The sequence below is a fragment of the Canis lupus genome, chromosome 9, assembly GCF_011100685.1.
Source record: "Canis lupus familiaris isolate Mischka breed German Shepherd chromosome 9, alternate assembly UU_Cfam_GSD_1.0, whole genome shotgun sequence".
Classification (NCBI taxonomy): Eukaryota; Metazoa; Chordata; class Mammalia; order Carnivora; family Canidae; genus Canis; species Canis lupus.
In genome coordinates, this window is record NC_049230.1 from 57,722,572 (window position 1) to 57,743,387 (window position 20,816).

At 40.2% G+C, this 20,816-nt stretch overlaps 1 protein-coding gene across 10 annotated transcripts in view; it reads left to right on the forward strand.

Moving 5' to 3' along the window:
- Nucleotides 1–20,816, forward strand: part of MAPKAP1 (MAPK associated protein 1) — a 252,740-nt gene that overhangs the window by 189,409 nt on the left and 42,515 nt on the right. For 9 of the 10 annotated variants that reach the window (XM_038549349.1, XM_038549353.1, XM_038549352.1 and 6 more), the window contains one exon: nucleotides 18,986–19,126. In XM_038549349.1, coding sequence (XP_038405277.1) covers nucleotides 18,986–19,126 — 141 coding nt within the window. Of the gene's footprint in view, nucleotides 1–18,985; nucleotides 19,127–20,816 lie in introns of those variants that run through there. The other variant, XR_005364983.1, reaches the window with a different exon arrangement.

Below are 20,816 nucleotides of genomic sequence, written 5' to 3' on the forward strand. Positions count from 1 at the left end.
CTGTTTCTCATCCTTTGTCTCAATTCACATGTCACATCTTCAAAGAGGCTCAAAGAGGCCACCTTTTTTTTTTTAATAAATTTATTTTATTAGTGTTCACTTTGCCAACATATAGAATAACACCCAGTGCACATCCCATCAAGTGCCCCCCTCAGTGCCTGTCACCCAGCTACCCCCATCCCCCGCCCACCTCCCCATCCACCACCCCTAGTTTGTTTCCCAGAGTTAGGAGTCTCTCGTGTTCTGTCTCCCTTTCTGATATTTCCCACTAATTTTTTCTCCTTTCCCCTTTATTCCCTTTCACTATTTTTTTATATTCCCCAAATGAATGAGACCATATAATGTTTGTCCTTCAAAGAGGCCACCTTTGGTCCCCCTACTCCCCTTACCTGAACCTGATCCATTCCTCATTTGGTACCCTGTTCTATTCTGTCATAGAGTATACTACTTTTTCTTCATTATATATAGTTCTCTTTATAATTATATGTTTTTCTCAATGATTATTTGTTGTCTGTCTCCCCCACTAGGTTATCAGGTCTGTGAGAGTGTCATTGACCCGTACCATATTGTCCCTCATTATTTCAGCAAATATTCACTCGTTATCCACTATAGGCCAGTACTGTAGGAGCTTAGTAAATGTAGATTGACTGAATGAATAAATGGTAGTTTTTAGTCATGCCACTGACCCTCTCAGCAAGAGCAGCTTGCTACTCACTGACCACGGGGCCCTGACAGCCTCTGTTGAAGACTCATGCACAAATTTCACCAGGATGGTGAAACATGATCTTTGCATTTAGCAACACAATCTAAAAGGCAGAAAAAGTTGGTATCCCACAGTCTGCAGCCAATTATAAGTATCTTATATAAATATACAAAGAAATAAAAATCAAAATCAAGAGGATTCCCAAATGGTAAAAAATTCAAATAAATAATAAATAATAAAAATGTTTATCCCTATCAACAACATAAGATAAAAACATTTTAAAGCAACAATGGAATACTCTTCACCTATCAAATAAGCCAAGTATTTCAAAAAAAGAGCCCATATGACATATTCAAACATCAGTGACTAGCACGAGTTAATGTAACTGTGAGAATCAAGAAACATAAAAATGTTTTCCCCAGCATTTCTGCTTTTGGAAATCTGTCCAAAGGAGAAAAAAATCTAAAATGCAATAAGTATATATGTATAATGATAGTTGTCAGATATTTATATTATTTAACACTAGAAGAATAGTTAGATGAAGTGTATATGTATACTTAAAAAAATTGCACAGAGCATCACCTTTTGGTAAAGGCAGACCAAGTAATTTGAACAAATTCTCCCAATGAAGGTAACTTAAAAAGCTCATTAAAATCTACAAATCATCACCCTAAAGTTATCAGAAAGCACAAGATAGAAAACAATTAATGGCCTATATGTGGGAAAAGGTTGAACCAAAAGAACTGAGATCAATACCTAAGAATAATTTTACCCGGATATCATCTGAACTTGAGGGCTGCTGTATGTAAAGGAAATTTTATAGCTTTCAGATTCATATATTACAAAAGAAGAAAGGCCAAAATATAATAAATAAGCATTCAGCTCAAGAAATTAGAAAAGAAACCAAATAAAGAAACTTAAAGAGAATTAAAGGAAGGAAGTAATAAAGAGCATAAATTAATGAATTAGAAGATTTAAGGACATCAAAACCAAAAATTAGTTCTTAGAAAACATTAATAAATTACTAAACCTCTGAGTAGGGATCCCTGGGTGGCGCAGCGGTTTGGCGCCTGCCTTTGGCCCAGGGCGCAATCCTGGAGACCCGGGATCAAATCCCACGTCGGGCTCCCGGTCCTGCTTCTCCCTCTGCCTGTGTCTCTGCCTCTCTCTCTCTCTGTGTGACTATCATAAATAAATAAAAAATTTAAAAAAAATTACTAAACCTCTGATGAAATATATTAAAGACAAGGAAGAAAAATAATAGAAACAAATAGTAATAAAATAAAAAAGAGGTATACTTTTATTGCCAAGGATATATGGCTATTAAACAACATGAAATTATTTTGAAAACCTCCATACTAAAAATTGTGAAAATGTAGATGAAAAGGACAAATTCCTTTTAAAAAAATGACAATTTGCCAAAATTGACACAAGAAGAAATAGAACATACTCATAACTATTTTGAAAATTGAGTTCACAATTAAAAACCTTCCCACAAAGAAAATTCAGGCCCAGTTTATTTTGCTAGCTAGTTGTACCAAACACCTACGGAAGAAATTACTCCAGTCTTACATCAGCTGTTCCAAAGAATAGAAAAAGAAGTGTCACTCTCCATTTCAGTTTAAGAGACTATCTCAATCTTGTTACCAAACCCTATTAAAGACAATGCAACACAGAAAATTTAAATAGACACTATTAAATTTTTGCAACACAAAAACTTAAATAACCTAAACAAAATGTTAAATTAAATCCAGTATTATATTAAGGGAATAATAGAGCATTCCCAAGTTGGATTTATTCAGAGAGTAACAAGGTTAGTGTGACATTAGAAAAACCCAGTCAAGGGTTGCCTGGATGGCTCACTCAGTTGAGCATCGACTCTTAGCTCAGGTCTTGACCTCATGGTTGAGTTAGAGCCCCATGCTGAGCATGGAACCTACTTCAAAAAAACAAAAAAAAACAGTTAAGATAATTTGCCACAATAACAGATTAATAATCATCTCAGGAGATGTTGGATATTATTAGCCATTGTATATTGCATTTACCAAGAGTTTTCATAATGGGAGAAATAACTTTTGATGTTATATTAAGGAGGAAAAATGTCAAGGATACAAAAATAACACATAAGGACTAATATCAACTATGTAAAAACAACAACAACAACAAAAAGAATAAAACGAAAATGCCAAAATAGTAATAGTGGTTATCTCTGGCAAGATTCTGAGTAATTAATTCTCCTTCCTCTTTATGCTTTACTTACACTTTCCAGAGTTTCTGTGATGAGCATGCATGACTTTCTATGAAGAAAAACCAAAGAAGCAATAAAAATTACATAATGAGACCAGCTCTTAGTTTAACAGTACTTACGAAATTGAATTCTCAAACCATATATATATATAGTACTACACTATGGCACACCAAAGGGAGAATTATAACAACACACCCCTTTGTAACTTGTTTATCTATTTTTTTTTACCTGATTTAAATGGATAATTCCTCCCTCCCTATCATCTTCTTTCATTCTTTTAAGAATTTCCTCTAAAACAAACTGGGGAAACTAATTCGCAGATAGGAACTCTGTAGTGGATTCTATTTCAGAATTGACTCTTTGTTATATGATTAAGATGAAATGTTATTTGTTAGCGTCTTGATAAGTTTTTTGGACAGGTAATACTTATCCATGTTAAAAAAAAATTGCTCAAATAACAAACTATCTGTGATGAAAACTTCATCTCTCTTCTCTCTCCTGATTCTCCTTCCAGAGACAACAGTTGTTTCCAGTTTCTTCCGTATCTTTCCAGGGATCATCTGTGTATATGCAAGCATACTCTGTATAAGGATGTGAGGATACACCCACACATGCATGTATATGCTCACACATATACAATGTATGTGTGTGCACATACACATATATACAACAAATGTGTGCACATCTGTACTTCCCTGTTTAGAAACAAATGAAGACAAACTTACTTAGTGTTCTCATTTTTTCTTTTATCATTTTTAAATTTTTTATTTATTTGAGAGAGAGCACAAGCAGGGAGGAGTGGCAGAGGGAGAAGCAGCCTCCCCGCTGAGCAAGGAGCCTGATGCAGGACTTGATCCCAGGACCCTCAGACCATGACCTGAGCCAAAGGCAGATGCTAACTGACTGAGCCACTCAGGCGCCCCTTCTTTTATCATTTTAACAATACATTTGTAGAAATTATTCCACATTAATCCACATTTGTGTAATGTACACATACGTGTAAATTCAACCTTTTTCAACTATACCACAGTATATCATAGTATACTGTGATTTCAAATTATTTTTTTTTTAATTTTTATTTTTTCTTTTTTAAAGATGAGGCCTATCTCTCGTCCTAGAAAAGAGACACTATGAGGATTGGTAGGTAAAGCTTTGAAATCTGGGGCTCTTATTCTCACTCCACTTGTAAGCGTGAGCATAGTTTTAATAAATTGTCTGACATCTGTGAGCCTCAGCACCCCCATCTTAAAGGATTTGCAAGAAATTCCAGCTTTCTCACTCTGAGTCAAAATCACTATTTTTGTAAAAGAAGCCCTTACCAGCATTTACAAAGGACACAAGGCAGTCAGTGGTTTGAAATCAGTAGAATATTATAACTAATATTTGTAAAATGGAAGTAAATTATAAAAGCAATTTATTTCTTTTCTAGAGAAGGTTTTTAATCTTTTGCTTAATTTTAAATAGAAATTCCAATGAAGAAACAAATATTGTTCTCCCATAGCTACGTATTAGGACATTGGATTGAGACAAAAATATTTCAGAAATAGAATTTTTTTTTTTTTTTTTTTTTTTGCTTCTTTTGGTATGTTTGATCAGGACAGGCTTGCTGTCCATAAAGCCATTTTAGAAGTGAACTGAATTATGAGCATCTATTATGCAATGTTTAAGAGACTTCACTATTGAGCCAGATTGCCTCGGTTCATATTCTGACCCTGTCACTTACTGGCTGTGTGACCTTGGACAATTTACTTAGCCTCTCTTGGGTTTATCTGCCTTCATAAGGTTGAGAGGATTCAGTGAATTTTATTAATCATAAAGCTCTTAGAATAGTGCCTGGCACATAATAAACACTCAATAAACGTTAGCTATAATTAATAAATAATGAAAACAGCCTTCTGTGGCTGACAGAGCAGATGGGCCACAGATGTGGAGGTCTGGAATCATAGACCTGTTGGGGCCCTCAAGAAGGTGTATGATGGGGGGAGGAACTGATACAGAATGGAGGGAGGAAGGGGAGTGGAGGGCAGGCAAATCCGAAAATCTGTGTCATAAGACCAGAGACCTTAGAAGCAAAGTACTTTCCAGCAAATGTGCTTTGGTGTCCCAAAAGAGATGTGTACCTTGTAAGTAAAACCATTTGATTGAGCATACTGCCATAAGAATGGATATAAGCCTTTCAGTTTTCCTTCCAAGAAGGGATGGTCATAACTTTATTCGATCAACCACATCAAAAGATGTTTCTTGGGCAGCCCGGGTGGCTCAGCGGTTTAGCGCCACCTTCAGCCCAGGGTGTGATCCTGGGGACCTGGGATCGAGTCCCACATCAGGCTCCCTGCATGGAGCCTGCTTCTCCCTCTGCCTATGTCTCTCCCTCTCTCTGTGTCTCTCATGAATGAATAAATACAATCTTAAAAACAAAAAAAAGATGTTTCATAAATTACTTATTCAGGCCTTCTATAGTAAGGCATTATCCTAGACATTTTGCAAACACTCTCTTGTAATTTTCACAACCACCCTATAAGATACTGTTCTGATTGTGGAGAGAGGTTGTGACTTGTGCAAAGTTAGCTAGCCAGCAGATGATGGAACCAGAGTTGTAAGTCAGCTGATTCCAAAGCCCACCGTGAGATTATTGGTAAAATAACCTAAATTTTCAATCCTAAGAATTGTGATGACAATTGTCTTACATACAATGAGAGAAGCTTGCTAATAATGAAGCTGATATGACAAGAGTTTCTGTCTAGGGACTGAGAGCTAATATTTGTGCTTGGATCTTGGCCTAAATAAGAAAATGACAAGCCAAAGTCCTTGAGCTTTCCAGTTTGGATTCTTGTCTGATAATCTACTACATCCTTCAGCCAACTGCCTGCCAGAAGCTGGAATCAGACCAGAAGGAGGCATGAGTACATTATAGAGAGGATGTAACGTTAGAAGACTTCCACTCTTGTCCAAGCATCTATATAAATCCTGGCACCAAACTGAGCCTCAATTTCCTTTTGTGCCAAATGTTGCCAGTGACCTTTTCTCTTATCCACTGATTATATGTAGGTAGTCCATCCAGGTCCTTCTTAGAAGAAAAGTGCAGCATGAACCAACGTGTTCTTTCCACAACTTTCAGAAAGAAACTCAGGAATTTTCCATCATCAGGGAAACAGGTCTGAAATTAAACTGGCTTTACAGAGTACCAGCAAAATGTCAGACACTGTATCTTTACTCTCTGACCACTCCAGAGTCTTTCAAAAGCACTGTCCTTTAAAAGCACTGTCTCTCTGCAGCCTCTCACATCAGACAAATCATGTCACTTCTCTGAGCTTCAGTTTCCTCTGTAAATAGAGGTGGTTGAATCTTACACAAGGGTTTTTTGAGGATTAAATGAGATACAAGTACCTTCATTATAATGACCTTTTAGGTCACTGTGCTCGTCATCTTTATTTTATAGAAGCAGAGGCATGCACATGATCACATGAATAATAATCAGGGGTGGGAGGCTTGGAAAACTGTCTTCTGTCCAGTAAGTTTAGTGCAAAGTTGAATCTGATTATTTTATTTCCTGAGTAGAAGTTATCATACCAAGAGGCTTTGGTGGTTCTCTAGATGTCAGTTCCACTTCCTTTGATCTCCTTTCCTTTTCAAGAAGATCTTCCATTATTTCAGTGCTTTACTGAAGTCCTCAATTCCCTTAATCTATCCTGAGGAAGGCTATCTTGAGGAAGTCTCAGCTCAAGGTGGACAGTCATGTAGATAAGTGGACTGTGCTGGGGAGAGTATCTCTGGGTGTCAGTCTGTGGGAGGCCTCTTCTAGTTCCTTTAGTTTCCCCCTTGAAGACCAGAAGAGGAGGCAGCTTCCTGTGCTCAGGAAGAGTCTCTCCTTTCCCCAGTCTGACCACTGACTCCAGTGATGGATTGACCCACCCCCACACTGGACTGTGACCACTACCACTCCGCCCCAGGGCAGGAACCATGCCGGTGCCTCTGGCCAGGTATGGTTCATTACCCTGGATGGAGTTAGCCTTCTGAGTGCCTGGCATCAAGGAGGCTTCTCACTAGGGCTCCAGGGGGCAAGTACGTGATAGCTTTTAAAGACAATTTGGGATTTGGGTGAGAATCTACACTCATGTTTCTTCATGGAGGTACTTGGGCTTCTGCCCCCACCCATTGCCTCCCCCCCAGTACTACTAAATATAAAAGGAAGGCAGGAAGCAACCATAGGCAGCGAATGACTGTTTGCTAATCCTGATGTGTTTCTAGTTTCTCTGCATGGTGCTTAATCATAGTGGGCTAATCCCTCCTCCTGTGCTCTGTGCCAGCCCTGGAGACTCCCTGGTGGTTCCATTTGGCTTCTGGAGGCTTTCTTTAGCTACAGATTACTAATCTCTCTAATTTCTGTCATGTGATTTAAATACCCAGGCTTTAAGCCTCTTTTATTATAATGCAACAGCAGTCTTCAAATGCAAGAGAAAATGTAATCATGCAAATAACTCTGTTTACAAATAGAAATGACCTGTGGTATACATGGTTCAGATTTTAGGTTGAATTACTGCTGAAAGCCAGTTACGTATCTGGCTTTGGTGGGGGAGAAGTGTTCACTCTAAGGAATTTTTGTATGGGTGAGGATTTTTCCATGTAGATATGGATAATAGCACCCCTGCTTTGCTGCATGCTAACAGAATTTAAATAAAACAGAAATATTGTCCCCAGTGTAAGAATACCTGAGTGTTGGCACCTCTTGCTTTCTGGTTAATGTCGGCTGTTGGTCACATGTTGTAATGGAAAAGGCAAGATGTTTGCAGGCACTGTGTGACCATGGGCAAGTTGTTCTCTGTGAACGTCATTTCCCACCTGTAGGGTGTGATGGTAACCTCTGTCCTGTAGAGCTGTTAGGATGGTATCGTGTATGCTAAGAGCACAGGGTGAGGTGTATGCACATTGCAGGTTCTGGCCAGGCCCAGTATTTGTCTGTGTGCCCAAGACAGCACGCAACTGGCCTAGGCACCATGGCCAGTGCACGTGTGTGGTGGCTTTCCCCTCCCTGTTACTCCAGTTTTCTCACTAGCTTTCGGACTTCCTGCAGGCCCCTTTGACAATGGCCAGCACCAAGGGTACATGGTACCTGGGGCAAAAACCAGTGCTGACCTAGTCCAGAGGCAGACTCACGCCCTGTCCACACCTCCTTCTTTAGTAATGAATGTCTGAATTGCACTTTTCCCTCTCCCTTTCTTGAAAGTTCCCCCCTTTTCATTTTATCATTAGGTAGTAATTAGTATTCAAGGGAAATTGGTCTTAATATATTGAAATTGGTTAAGTGCATTTAGACCTGTACCACAGCCAATGTCTTATTGGAAAATGTAATTGGGGACTCTGTGTATGTAATTAATTGAATTACAATTAAGAACTTTCATTAAGCGATACACTGGTACATTAAAGCAGTAAGGAAACATGTTTGACGAGCCACAAACCCTGTATGGGCTCTAAGTGAGGGCACAGGGATTTGCATCCCTCTGGTAGGCTCCTGGCCCCAGAATTTGCCCTGCAGCCCCTGACTAATGGTTTGGTAATGCATCAGGTGACATTTCCGCAGTGATTCCCTGATAGGAGGTGGGGTTCTTCTAGCATGTGTGCCCTCAGTCTCTGACTCTGGAGTCAGAGAGAGAGAGAGAGAGAGAGAGAGAGAGAGAGGCACCTCAGTGTTGATCAAATATTACAGTTCTTAGATACTTTGTCATGGAATTTGTCAAAAATGCCCAGGCTCCTTTTACTGTGTTTCCCCCAGTAAACAAAGTAACAAAGATACATTGCAGGAAGAGGAAGTGATGAGAATTTTGTCATCATCCTAACTTAGCAAACCTAGACCCTTGGATGGTCACGCTTTATCCTCTAAAAGGTGATTAGTTTCATTCTTGGCACACATTTGTTTATTTATCCCCTAAACATTGATGGTGCCCTCCTCTAGGGCCAGCCACTGAGTTGAGACAGTAGAGAGGAGCTCCACATTATGGAGCTCACAGTGATAGGTACTACTAAGGGTATAAAAAAGTAGCTATGGGCATCCCGGGTGGCTTAGCGGTTTAGCACCACTTTTGGCCCAGGGCATGATCCTGGAGACCTGGGATCAAGTCCCAAATCAGGCTCCCTGCGTGGAGCCTGCTTCTCCCTCTGCCCGTGTGTCTGTCTCCTCTCTCTCTCTCTCTCTCCCTCTAATGAATCAATAAATAAAATCTTAAAAAAAAAAAAAAAAAAAAAGGTAGCTAGCAGGAGCTGGTAAGAGAAGGAGAAAACTTCTTGAGGAAGTAGAAAAAAAGAGTTAGTGAGTGAGGGAAGAATGTTCCAGTCCAAGGGACTGCTCATCTCAAGGCTTGAGAAGGAGCTTGACCTGTTTGGGAATGAACAGAATGGAGTGAAATGAACAAGGGCAAGAGCGCTGAAAGTTAAGACTGAGGGATGCACAGGATCTAGAAAGCAGAGCCTAATGACCCTGGTTCTATGTCCTGCTCTTTTTAGAAATTCTACAAACCGGAAACTGTTTCTTTCTGTTTATCTCATAAAACAAGATTACCCTGATTTATTGAGGGTCTGAAATCTCCCTGTGGAAAGGCTCTGACTCCAAGAGTTTAATCAGGCCCTGACAGCAAGGATCCCTACCCTGGTCGTAGCGTGGAACATTCAGTGAAGGGCATATCCTACTATGTGATCCTGATGGCTTTGGTAAGATTACTGCAGAGGGCATGCATGCACGCATGTGTGTGTTATAGTATATATCACCTATTGATTATTTTTTAGAGACTAGAAAAATGACTAGTTGCCAAAGGGAAGTGTTTAATAGAAGAGAAGTTTAGGGCTTATGAAGCTTTAGGAACTTTAAAGGCCTTTGGAAAAAAAAAATGTGATGGATGTAGATAGCAAAGGGAGAGTTTTTCTCTTCCACTCACTTATGCAGCTAGCTTTGAGTCTTACACAGAGAGCAGAGAGAATTAGGTTTTATCCCTGATTCCTTATTCTGGAAAGGCCAGGCATGATTGTGTTTTCCTTAGATACTGTTATGGCCCATGGAGTTGCACACTCACAGCCTATCCGAGGAACATTTCTACTCGAAGGGTTATGTGTTGGTTTAGGGCACATTTTTGGAATTATTCAGACGTGGGTTTTCAAAGTTCCAGCTTATGCTAGTTGTATGGCTGTACTAGCAGGATGACATTGCAAGCCTCATTTTTCTCACCTGTAAAAAGTGAATACTACACAACAAAAGAGCACTGGGGAAATTAAATGAGGTAGTGTATTTAAAGTGCTGAGCATGGTGTCTGGCATATAGTAAACACTGAGTAAATGTTAGCTGCTCTTGTAGTTACTGAGACAGGACCTCAGTCTGGTGGGTTGTCTGAATGGAAAACTAGGAATGGTGTATGAGTTCTATTAACCAACGTAAATACAGGGATGGTATACAAACTTGGATACTATTATGGTTAATGTGTGTTGCATCAAACTTCGTTCCTATCACCAACAGCATTTATTGAATACCTACTATGTGCTCTGTAGGATAGAATGCTCCTGCACTCAAAGGAACTTATAATATAGAAGGGGAGTACAGATGTTTATCATACTTATCAATAGAGCCTCAGACTACAAGGTTTCAGGAGACGGATCAGTGAATATTCTGGACTAGACCTTGATGTATATACATTTTAAGAAATGGGAAGGACATTCTGGCCAAATGGTATAACCTGAGCAAAGTCCAGTTTAGCTGAAGCAGGAATTGTTCCTTGTGGCGAATAGCAATAAGGCATCAAGATAGAGTAGGACAGGGGTACCTGGCTGGCTCAGTTGGTGGAGCATGCAACTCTTGACCTCAGGATTGTGAGTTCAAGCCCCACTTTGGGGGAGAAAAAAAGATAGGGTAGGGCAGAATCAGGGAAATACAAATCAAAACCACAATGAGATCCCACCTCACACCAGTGAGAATGGGGAAAATTAACAACGCAGGAAACCACAAATGTTGGAGAGGATGTGGAGAAAGGGGAACCCTCCTGCACTGTTGGTGGGAATGTGAACTGGTGCAGCCACTGGAAAACCGTGTGGAGGTTCCTCAAAGAGTTAAAAACAGATCTGCCCTATGACCCAGCAATTGCACTGCTGGGGATTTACCCCAAAGATACAGATGCAATGAAACGCACCCCGATGTTTCTAGCAGCAATGTCCACAATAGCTAAACTGTGGAAGGAGCCTCGGTGTCCATCGAAAGATGAATGGATAAAGAAGATGTGGTTTATGTATACAATGGAGTATTACTCAGCCATTAGAAACAACAAATACCCACCATTTGCTTCGACGTGGATGGAACTGGAGGGTATTATGCTGAGTGAAATAAGTCAATCGGAGAAGGACAAACATTATATGGTCTCATTCATTTTGGGGAATATAAAAAATAGTGACAGGGAATAAAGGGGAAAGGAGAAAAAATGAGTGGGAAATATCAGAAAGGGAGACAGAACATGGAAGACTCCTAACTCTGGGAAACAACCTAGGGGTGGGGGAAGGGGAGGTAGGCGGGGGGTTGGGGGTGACTGGGTGACGGGCACTGAGGGGGGCACTTGATGGGATGAGCACTGGGTGTTATTTCTATATGTTGGCAAATTGAACACCAATAAAAAATAAATTTACAAAAAAAAAGAGTAGGGCAGAGATGGTTTATTTTTTCTTCTTTTTTTTTTTAAGATTTTTTTTTTTTTTTTTTTTTTTTGAGAGACAGGGTCGGGAAGAATATACATGTGTACGGAGGGGAAGAACAGAGAGAAAAGGAGAGAAAGAATCCTCAAGCAGACTCCCTGCTCAGCATAGAACCTAATGAGGGGCTTGATCTTAAGACCTGAGATCATGACCTGAGCTGAAATCAAGAGTTGGACACTTAACCGACTGAACCACTCAGACGCCCCTATTTCCTCTTCATTTAGTCAGTTATTTGTACAGCAGTATTTTATTGTGTGCCAGGTCCTGACATGGGTACTGTCTCTGCCTTTGAAGAATTTATCCCCCTCTACCTCTGACCATTTTATTTTCCACTATTCCCCTGCACACACTCTTTGCTCCAACCAAATGTGAACACTTGCCATTCCCTATATATGTGCTCACACCTTGTGAACTTATTTTTCTCATACTACTCCTTCTGTGGATTTCCTGTCCCCTTTCTATCGTCTGAGAATCCTGCCATTCTGCTCTGTTCCTGAAGCACAAGCACAGTCCTGCAGCTGTGGTTGGTGCTGGGTGACTATTTGTGAACCTGCTAGGATTAGTCAACCACATCATCACACTACAGAAAATTTAAAGGTGAGGATGTAACAAGGTCCATCGTCTTCTGGTTGAGTTCTAGAGTTGGCATAGATCTTTTCAGAGAAGAGAGATTGAAAATGCTTTAACTTATAACAAGATTCAAGCTTTTTAACTTGGTCTAAGATTCACTGAACCATAAAATGAAGTTTGAAGTTTTGTGTAGTTTGTATCTATGAACATAAGACATCTGCTGGTAGCACAGTCAGTTCATCTGAGCTTTGATTTAATGGTTAGTTCCCATTTGTCTGAAAGGAGGTCGTGTACGTACCTCTAAGCGTCTCCCTAAGTTTCAGTGAAATCACATATATGAAAACACTTTTTATTTATTTTTTATTTTTTAAAGATTTACATATTTATTTATTCATGGGAGACACAGAGAGAGAGAGAGAGAGGCAGAGACACAGGCTGAGGGTGAACCAGGCTCCATGCAGGGAGCCCGACGTGGGACTCGATCCCGGGCCTCCAGGATCACGCCCTGGGCTGAAGGCAGCGCTAAACCGCTGAGCCACCTGGGCTGCCCCTGAAAACACTTTTTAAATGTAAAACAATTTTAGTTATAATTAGCCTTGGTCTGATCACCTCAGAGCAAGCCTGTTACCCTTGTAATTTGTACCTAAGCTTTCTATTTGTGTTTATTGTCAGGTATATAGCACATGCATAGCTGTAACTATACTTTCATGTCTCATCACGATTGTCCAAATGAATGTCCAGGGACAGTGAAAAACATGGCATAAGAACCAATACAGGCAGTGACTCTTAAGCTTCTTGGTGTTAGACTGCTTTACACTCTTAAAAATTATTGAGGATCCTAAAGAGCTTTTGTTTATTGGGTTACATCTACTTATTAAGAATAAACACTGAGAACTTTTAAAATACTACATCTTAATGTAAATTTTTATGAAAAATAGCTATATTTTCTTTTAGTTTTGTTTTGTTTTCCATTTTCTTTCTCTGAAGAGTGTTTATTTTTGTTCCATCAGGAAGATAAATTATTGACCAGTCACCTGAACCAGTGGCACTGTTTTATATATTTTTTTGCAAATTTCCGTCATGTCTGGCTGTATAGAACATCTTGATTTTCATATCTACCCCATTCAGTCTACTATATTGTTTCAGTTAAAGTATATAAAGAAAATTTGGCCTAACACAGATATGTGGTTGGAAAAGATAGGAGTATTTCAGTAGCCTTTTCAGAGAATAGTGGACATTAATTTTCATTAATAAACCAAAACTCAAGTGATTGATTCTTAAAGGTTAGTTCCAATGTGGAATCAGAACCATATCATTGAACTTGTGCACTTATTATTACTTTGTACCCTTGTAAGATAATAGGCATGAAAAGGGCAAATGTCTCACTGTTAATATTATGAAAATAGTATTGAGATTCTAGACCCCCAGAATGGTTCTTGGGGATCACCCATCCAGTGGGTCCTGGACTATACTTTGAGAACCAGTGATTTAGAGTTTACAGTTACCTACACTGTCTCTCTCCTTGCTGCTGCTTGTAGGAAGGCAGTGAGGTGGGAGGGGAAGGAGAAGCACAGCAGAAGGAATATGGACTTGAGTTCAACGGATTTGTCCCAGCTCTGCCCCTTCCCAAAAATGGAATCTTGGGCAAGGTTTTGAGCCACTCTTGACCCTTGATATCAGAGTTAGGATTTGAACCTATATCCCTGAACTCTGTGTTACAGTGTTATTAAGTCCCAACACCACTTCCCAACCTTTGGCTCTCTCAGCTGTTCCCTCCTCTTTCTTTTCTGCAGGCCCTAGACTTTGCCCGGCTACTCCTTCCCTCCCATCCCCTCTTGCCCAGGCCTGGTTTTGCCATTAAGATAGGTGTTGTTCCTGTTTCCTCTATTCTCATTCTTTCCTCTAGATAGCTGCACTCCTTTCCCCCTTAAATTTTGTCCCTCAAACATTTACAAATTGCACTTGGGCTCTCTGTCATCCTTCCAAAGCCTGGTGTCAGTCCAATCCGAGCACCCTGGTGCGCAAGTCACTTTTAGGCTCCACCCCAAAATTTGATCTATCACAATACATCTATGAGTTATTGCAGCTCGAGCGTTTTGACACAATACATTATGGTAATCCATGGCACATAGAGACATTAACACTCCCGACTTTGACAAAATACATTGTGAAGTCTTTGAAGGCACCATTACAATTTATCTTGTCATTCAGGAGGAGACCCAGTTCAGCATTAATGTAGATGAACACAGTGTGGCTTTTGTTTCATTTAATTGCTTGTGACCTTTTTAATTGCTAATTTAACAAAATACCAAAGGGTTGTGTTTCAACTAAATTAATAGTTTGGGAGTGGTTTTTTAAATATGTTTATTTTTAGGACATGCTGTTCTCTTTTTTACTTTGAGTAGATAAAAACGTCTTCTCTTGAACATAAGTGGGTTTTTAAATGTGAAGTTGATATATATTAATAATTTTAACATGCAAATGGTATAGTGCTGATGTATGGTTGGTTTTACTCCTTTCTGGAAGGATACAAACAGTAAAGGTATATATGTAAAGTCTTAGAACTTTTCTGGTCCAAAAACGTGCTTTTGGTATCATGCTCTGCTTCAGATGTATGTCTTTAGATATAAAGTGTCTGTTGCATGCACCATTTATTGGGTACTTCTCTCTGCCTTGTACTGTTTTCTTTGTGTTCCTAATACCAAGTTTGTAAGCTCCTAAAGATCAGGAACCCTGCCTTATCCTCACCAGTGTGCCTCCATAGTCTAGCATCCTGCTGGCATGGGGAGAGTAGTTGCAGGTTATAAGGCTGACTGATCTATATGCACACACATGCCCCGTCCGAGCAGCAGTGCTCCTGAGCCTACTTTGAAAAATGGCAGCATAACTCTGAGACCAGAAGTTGTTCCCACTTGGCAGATGACCTGCTTGGGAGTGAATGGCAGATACTAGAAGTGAGCACAGGGACATTCCTTCCCTTCCTACTCTCCCAGATGTTGTTGCCCTTCTCATCACAAAAGCAAATACACCCCTTGTCTTGTGGGACTGGGCTCAGAACTTAGCCCAGTATCAGGGGTGCTTAAATCCTCAAATGGGATATGAATTTATACTGTTGAAGAGTAGAAGGTCAGTGCAAGAATCATTAGTGTGTTGAGCCAGCTCCAGCTGTATAAGTCTTGAACAAAATTAATATAAGGAAATTGACAAGACTTGCTGGTTATTCCATATCTTTAAGACCTCTACTAAAATCCTATCATCTCATCTGCCCATTATTAACATTTCAGCAAAATATAAAGTTTTCATTAATCTCCCACAGCAAATTTAGGATGAAAACTGACACTTGTTTGAGCTTTTAGGACTACATTAGCTGGTGTATTAAACAAAATATGTCACTCTTCAGTAGCTTCTGTAAGAAGCTAAATCAATTTCCAGCCATATTTATGCACCACTTTATCTAAAAGCATCTGAATTATCATTTACAGCTAAGATGCTTTATTAGCAGCTGGCATTGAAATTGCTCAGTAAAAAATTATATGTCACGTTACAGTAATTTTTAAATTGGTTTTAATCCAACATCATAAAATGTAAAACTCTTAAGTGTAGGTGGGTTTTTGGGGGGTTTTTTTGTTTGTTTTTTTAGTAATTGGCATTTTAGCATAATGAGCAGTTACCCCTTTCCAAATCAAATACCTAAAATATTTAGAAAATACTGTATTAGTAAAGAATACAAGTTCTTGAGCTAAGTTATGCCTAATAATGGCATTTTCTCAGATAAGATGGCTTTAACTAATTTTTAAAACAAAAGATTTTAACATTTTATTAAAATGCCACCACTCTCATATTTAAAGGTTTCTAAAAATAGAAATAAACACATCTTTGCAGTTCTGTTTCAGTTAAGTGTATATCGGGAAAGAGAATGATTATTTGAAACTGTGAATTCTAGCCAGCCTCTTGGTTTAAGAGATGGACATTACCTCGAAAACAGTAATGCTTGCAATGATGGCACCTCTGCCCAAAATTATAGGTGTCCCAAAGGAAGGTAACAAGGTAACTTAATGGCCCTTATAGATGTTAAGTGCAACTCTTCTGATCCTAGCGATGTAATATTGGTTAAGTCACTCAGCCTCTCTTGCCACCTTCCTGTGGACATGGCAGCCCGTATTCATCCAGTAAATTTTTATTGAGGCGTTGCTTTATCCTGGGCATGGTGGCACTGGCAGGATCTAGGCTATAATGGTGAGTAGAGCAGTCATTCTGCCTGCTGTCTTGGGGCAGAGATAAATGATGACTAGCCATGACAACATTCTGCAAGAAAATACTGGGTGCAGTTTCAAAAGGACCTGAACCTAGACATGGGGGCCCGGGGTCAGGAAAGCTTTCCCTAGAGTATCATTTGAACTAAGGTCTTCAGGGAGAATAGGGAGAAGACCTGGAGGAATAGGAAGTGGGGGAGAGAGGACAATATGCACAGATGCTCAAAGATGGGACCATATCACAGACCTTCAATAAATGGCCCATTAAGGGTGAGGCTGTGTCTTCATTGAGGGGAGAGCGTTATTGTAGGTGCTGGAGTTATTTTAGCTGGGAAAAATTATAGCGTTTGGAAATCAAACACACAATTCCTGATACATGAGTTCAAGGTAAAGGCATCAGAAACCAACTTTGACTTAAAAGCTACCCTGTAAGCAATACCTCTGGGAAGGAAAAGCATGTAATTGTTAAGCTACCAGTTATATAACAGAATTTTCCCATTTGGTACCCAAATCTAGAGCTTTCCATTCCTCCAACTCTGTCCCAAGGAGTTCTCTCTGGATTTCCTTGTGGAGCCATCTCTGGGTATTCAGCACAACAAGGCTTAGAGCACCCTGCTCTGGTTGGCTTCTGCTATACAAGTGCTCCCATTCCAGTGGTGAATGGCACCAGCAGCTGCACCTTCAGAAGACCACATGTTAAACTCTGGGGGACAGGAAATAATTTAGCCTTGCTTAGTGTTGCCCTGGGCACATAACTTTACCTCCCAAAGCCTAAGATTCCTCATCTGTGTAATACAGAAAATTAGTGCCCACCAGGTTGTTATGATGCTTAAGTGCATGTATAAAGCACTTAGCACCATGCCTGATGTATAATAAGGCACTGATGCACTCATATACACTGGTTCTTTATGTATTGTATTGCATAGTTTGTATGTATGTATTTAGCAGAATTTAGCAAGAGCATACCAGCTACCTGTACTGCTTGCAGAAAATACAGAGATGAATGAGAAACTTAACTGACAATCAAAAAGTTTCTAAATTAGGCCAGTGCAACCACTTAGAAATTTTAGTGCAAGGCTGAATGTGGTCCTCTATGACAGTAGAATAAAAATAATCATGACTGCTAGTTATTATTAAGTATATTATGTGTTAGATTCTTTAAATACATTTTGGTATTCTGTGCATGGTATAAACTGGGGTTCAGAGAGATAAAGTCACTTGCCCAAGATCATATAGCAAGTTAGAGGCAGAGCTAGGAATTGAACCCTAGTCAGTCTGGCTCCAGAGTGCAGTATAAACCAAAACTGCTGTGGAATTCAGGAGGTGGTAGAGTTTGAGCTGTCCTGAGTGGAGTTTTGACAAGTGCAGGGTAAGGTTGGAAGGGGTGTTCTAGGCCAAGACTTCCACATGAGCAAAGGCCCAGGAGTAGAAAAACGTGGACTTGTGTGCAGTCTGAGGAGTTTGGGAGGAGTTGAAAGAAGGTATTGATGAGAAATGACAAGTACAGTTGAAAAATTGTATTTCAGCCAGATTATGGACAGTCTTTTTTTATTATTTTTTAAAAATTTTTATTTATTTATGATAGTCACACAGAGAGACAGAGAGAGAGAGAGGCAGAGGGAGAAGCAGGCTCCATGCACCGGGAGCCCGACGTGGGATTCAATCCCGGGTCTCCAGGATCGCGCCCTGGGCCAAAGGCAGGCGCCAAACCCCTGCGCCACCCAGGGATCCCAGATTATGGACAGTCTTGATCGCTTAGCTGAAAACAGTGCCTCATTCAGGAGGCCATGGGAAGCCAGGGAAGATTTTTGAGCACCAGCCTTCATATTTTCGTTAGTATCACGTATCAGAGTACTCAGCGTGCACAAAGCTCTCACTAAATATCAAATGAATGAGTAAGTAATCAAAGCTTTAGAAAGCTGTATGAATCAGAAAGTCCTGTGGTGGCTGGATTGCAGCGGGAATCTGTGGCCAAAAGGCCAGTGAGGAGACTGTTACAGCCTTCCCAGCAAGAGCAGGCTCATGCCCGCACCAGTGGAGACTGTGGGATGCAAGACAGGAAGCTGATGAACAGACAGTTTGAAGATCTTGGAAAGCATGAGAATTCTTCAAGAGTGTAGATTACTTTTATGATTGGAAAAATTATTATTAAGAAAAGAAACAAGTGTGACCACCCATGCTTTTGTGGTTTTAACTTACTCTCATGGAGACAGAAAGCTTCTGGCAAACAGCAGCTTTTCTATCCTTGCACATCCCTGCTGCCCAGCCAAGGGCCTGCCATCGAATAGGCAGTGTTTGTGGAATTAATTGTTGAATGATGAATATGCTACCATTCTCTGTTTACTGGAATGGCATTATTAAGTCATCGCTCAGCCTTTTCTTCTCCAAATTAAATAGCCCATATTATTTTAATTTATCCCAAAGCATTTTAAGCAGACACCATTTGCCAAGCCTCATGTATCTTTATGTGTTAAACTGCTTTTTCCTCCCCAGGTTCAAGGGCAGACGGAGTTTTTGAGGAGGATTCACAAATTGACATAGCTACAGTACAGGATATGCTTAGCAGCCACCATTACAAGTCATTCAAAGTCAGCATGATCCACAGACTACGATTCACAACTGATGTCCAGTTAGGTAAGTGCACGAACCAGTGATGGATCAGACGGACCCTTTGTATCAGTGGTCAGCAGAGACACAGGGAAAGAAACAACATCCGACTTTTATGTAACCTGAATGACTAATGGTAATTTGTTTTCAGGGAAAATGTTTAAACAGTGAAATATAAAGTACCTCCTTTTTCCCACCTGAGTGCTCTGTCTTGTCTTCTTTTTTATGAAGCAGAAGATTAGAAATAGAACTAACTTGAGACTCTTTTCAAACTGATTGACTTCTGTGAAGTTCCATAATTCTTATCATTCTGTAATTCTCTTACATGCTATCCTTAGAACTGCTTGGTAGCTCTGCCACTTGCTTTTTTTTTTTTTTACTTAGGTGAATTCATTGCTTATTCATTCATGCCTTTATTCAGGAAGCTTTTTAATGATCTCAGAAGTTACATTTGGATCCTCCAAATAATTGAGAATCAACTTTCAATTAATATTTGGGATTAATTTGTTCTAATTAAGTGCTAAATTTCTGTTTTGACTTACACATAACAAGAGTAGATAAAGTGTCGTAGGAGTCAGTATTGTGTCATCATCATCATCATCACGGCTGTCATTTATAGGTATCTGCTGTGCATTAGGCACTGTGCTAAGTGCTTTCCATACACTACTGAGCTACCTAAAAGGAAAGTATTTGTACCTTCCCCATCCAGCAAAGAAGATAAATGAGGTGCCAGTGAAGTGACATCTCATGCCCAGGCTCACACACCAGGTAGGTAGTGGTGTCAGGAACAGAATCCTGGTCTGGCCAACTTAAGTGCATCTGCTCCTTAAGAAAGGACACTGGAAGGAGCAGGGAGTAGGTATGGATGCTAGGCTTAGTCAGATAGCTGACACATACCCTGGCCCTGCCACCTGCCTCTGCCACACTGCCTCTTCCCAGGCCTCAGCTGCTTATGTGTGAAGGGAGGAAGTTTGTGCTCCAGCTCTGAGGCCTGCTGATTAAAGGTTTCTCACAAATGCTCTGTTTGTGTTTCCTAATAAAGTATTTTGTAATGTTGCTATTAGGTTAGCTAATTTGTATTAAGCCTCAAAAATCTCTCCAAATTAAAAAAAAAAAAAAAAGAAAGTCTTTTCAAATATTCCTTCCCAACCTGACTGACTTGAAACACACTGACAGTACAGCTGAGTAAGTCAGAGAGGGGCACCAGACTCACAGCAGCTCTGAATCACAGCTCTGCCAGGAGCCAGCTGCACCAGACAAGTGTCTTCATCTTGCTGAGCCTGAGTCCATTTGGTCCAAATGTGAATATCAGTAGCACCAGCTTCTTCGGATTGCCTTGGGGAACAAGTCAGAGAAGCCATGTGAAGCATTTAGCACAGGGCCTGGCGTGTGGCAGACTTCCTGCAAATGAGAGCTGTTAGTGGAGCACTCAGAGGACAGACTCTGGAGCTAGAAGCTGGGGCTCAAACCCTGGCTCATGTATTAGCAGCATCACCACAGGCAAATGATTCAGAGCCTCAATTTCCTCATTGGTAAAGTGAAGACAGTAGTCCCTATATCATAGATGCGGTATTTATGGGGATGAAATGTCATCACACGTGCAAAATATTTAGGAAGGCACCTGGCACATAGCAAGGCCTCCGTAAACACCAGCTGCTAAGAAGATGGTGATTCTAACAAACTAACTAGATGAATTTAGCACCCAGTAACTTTGAAC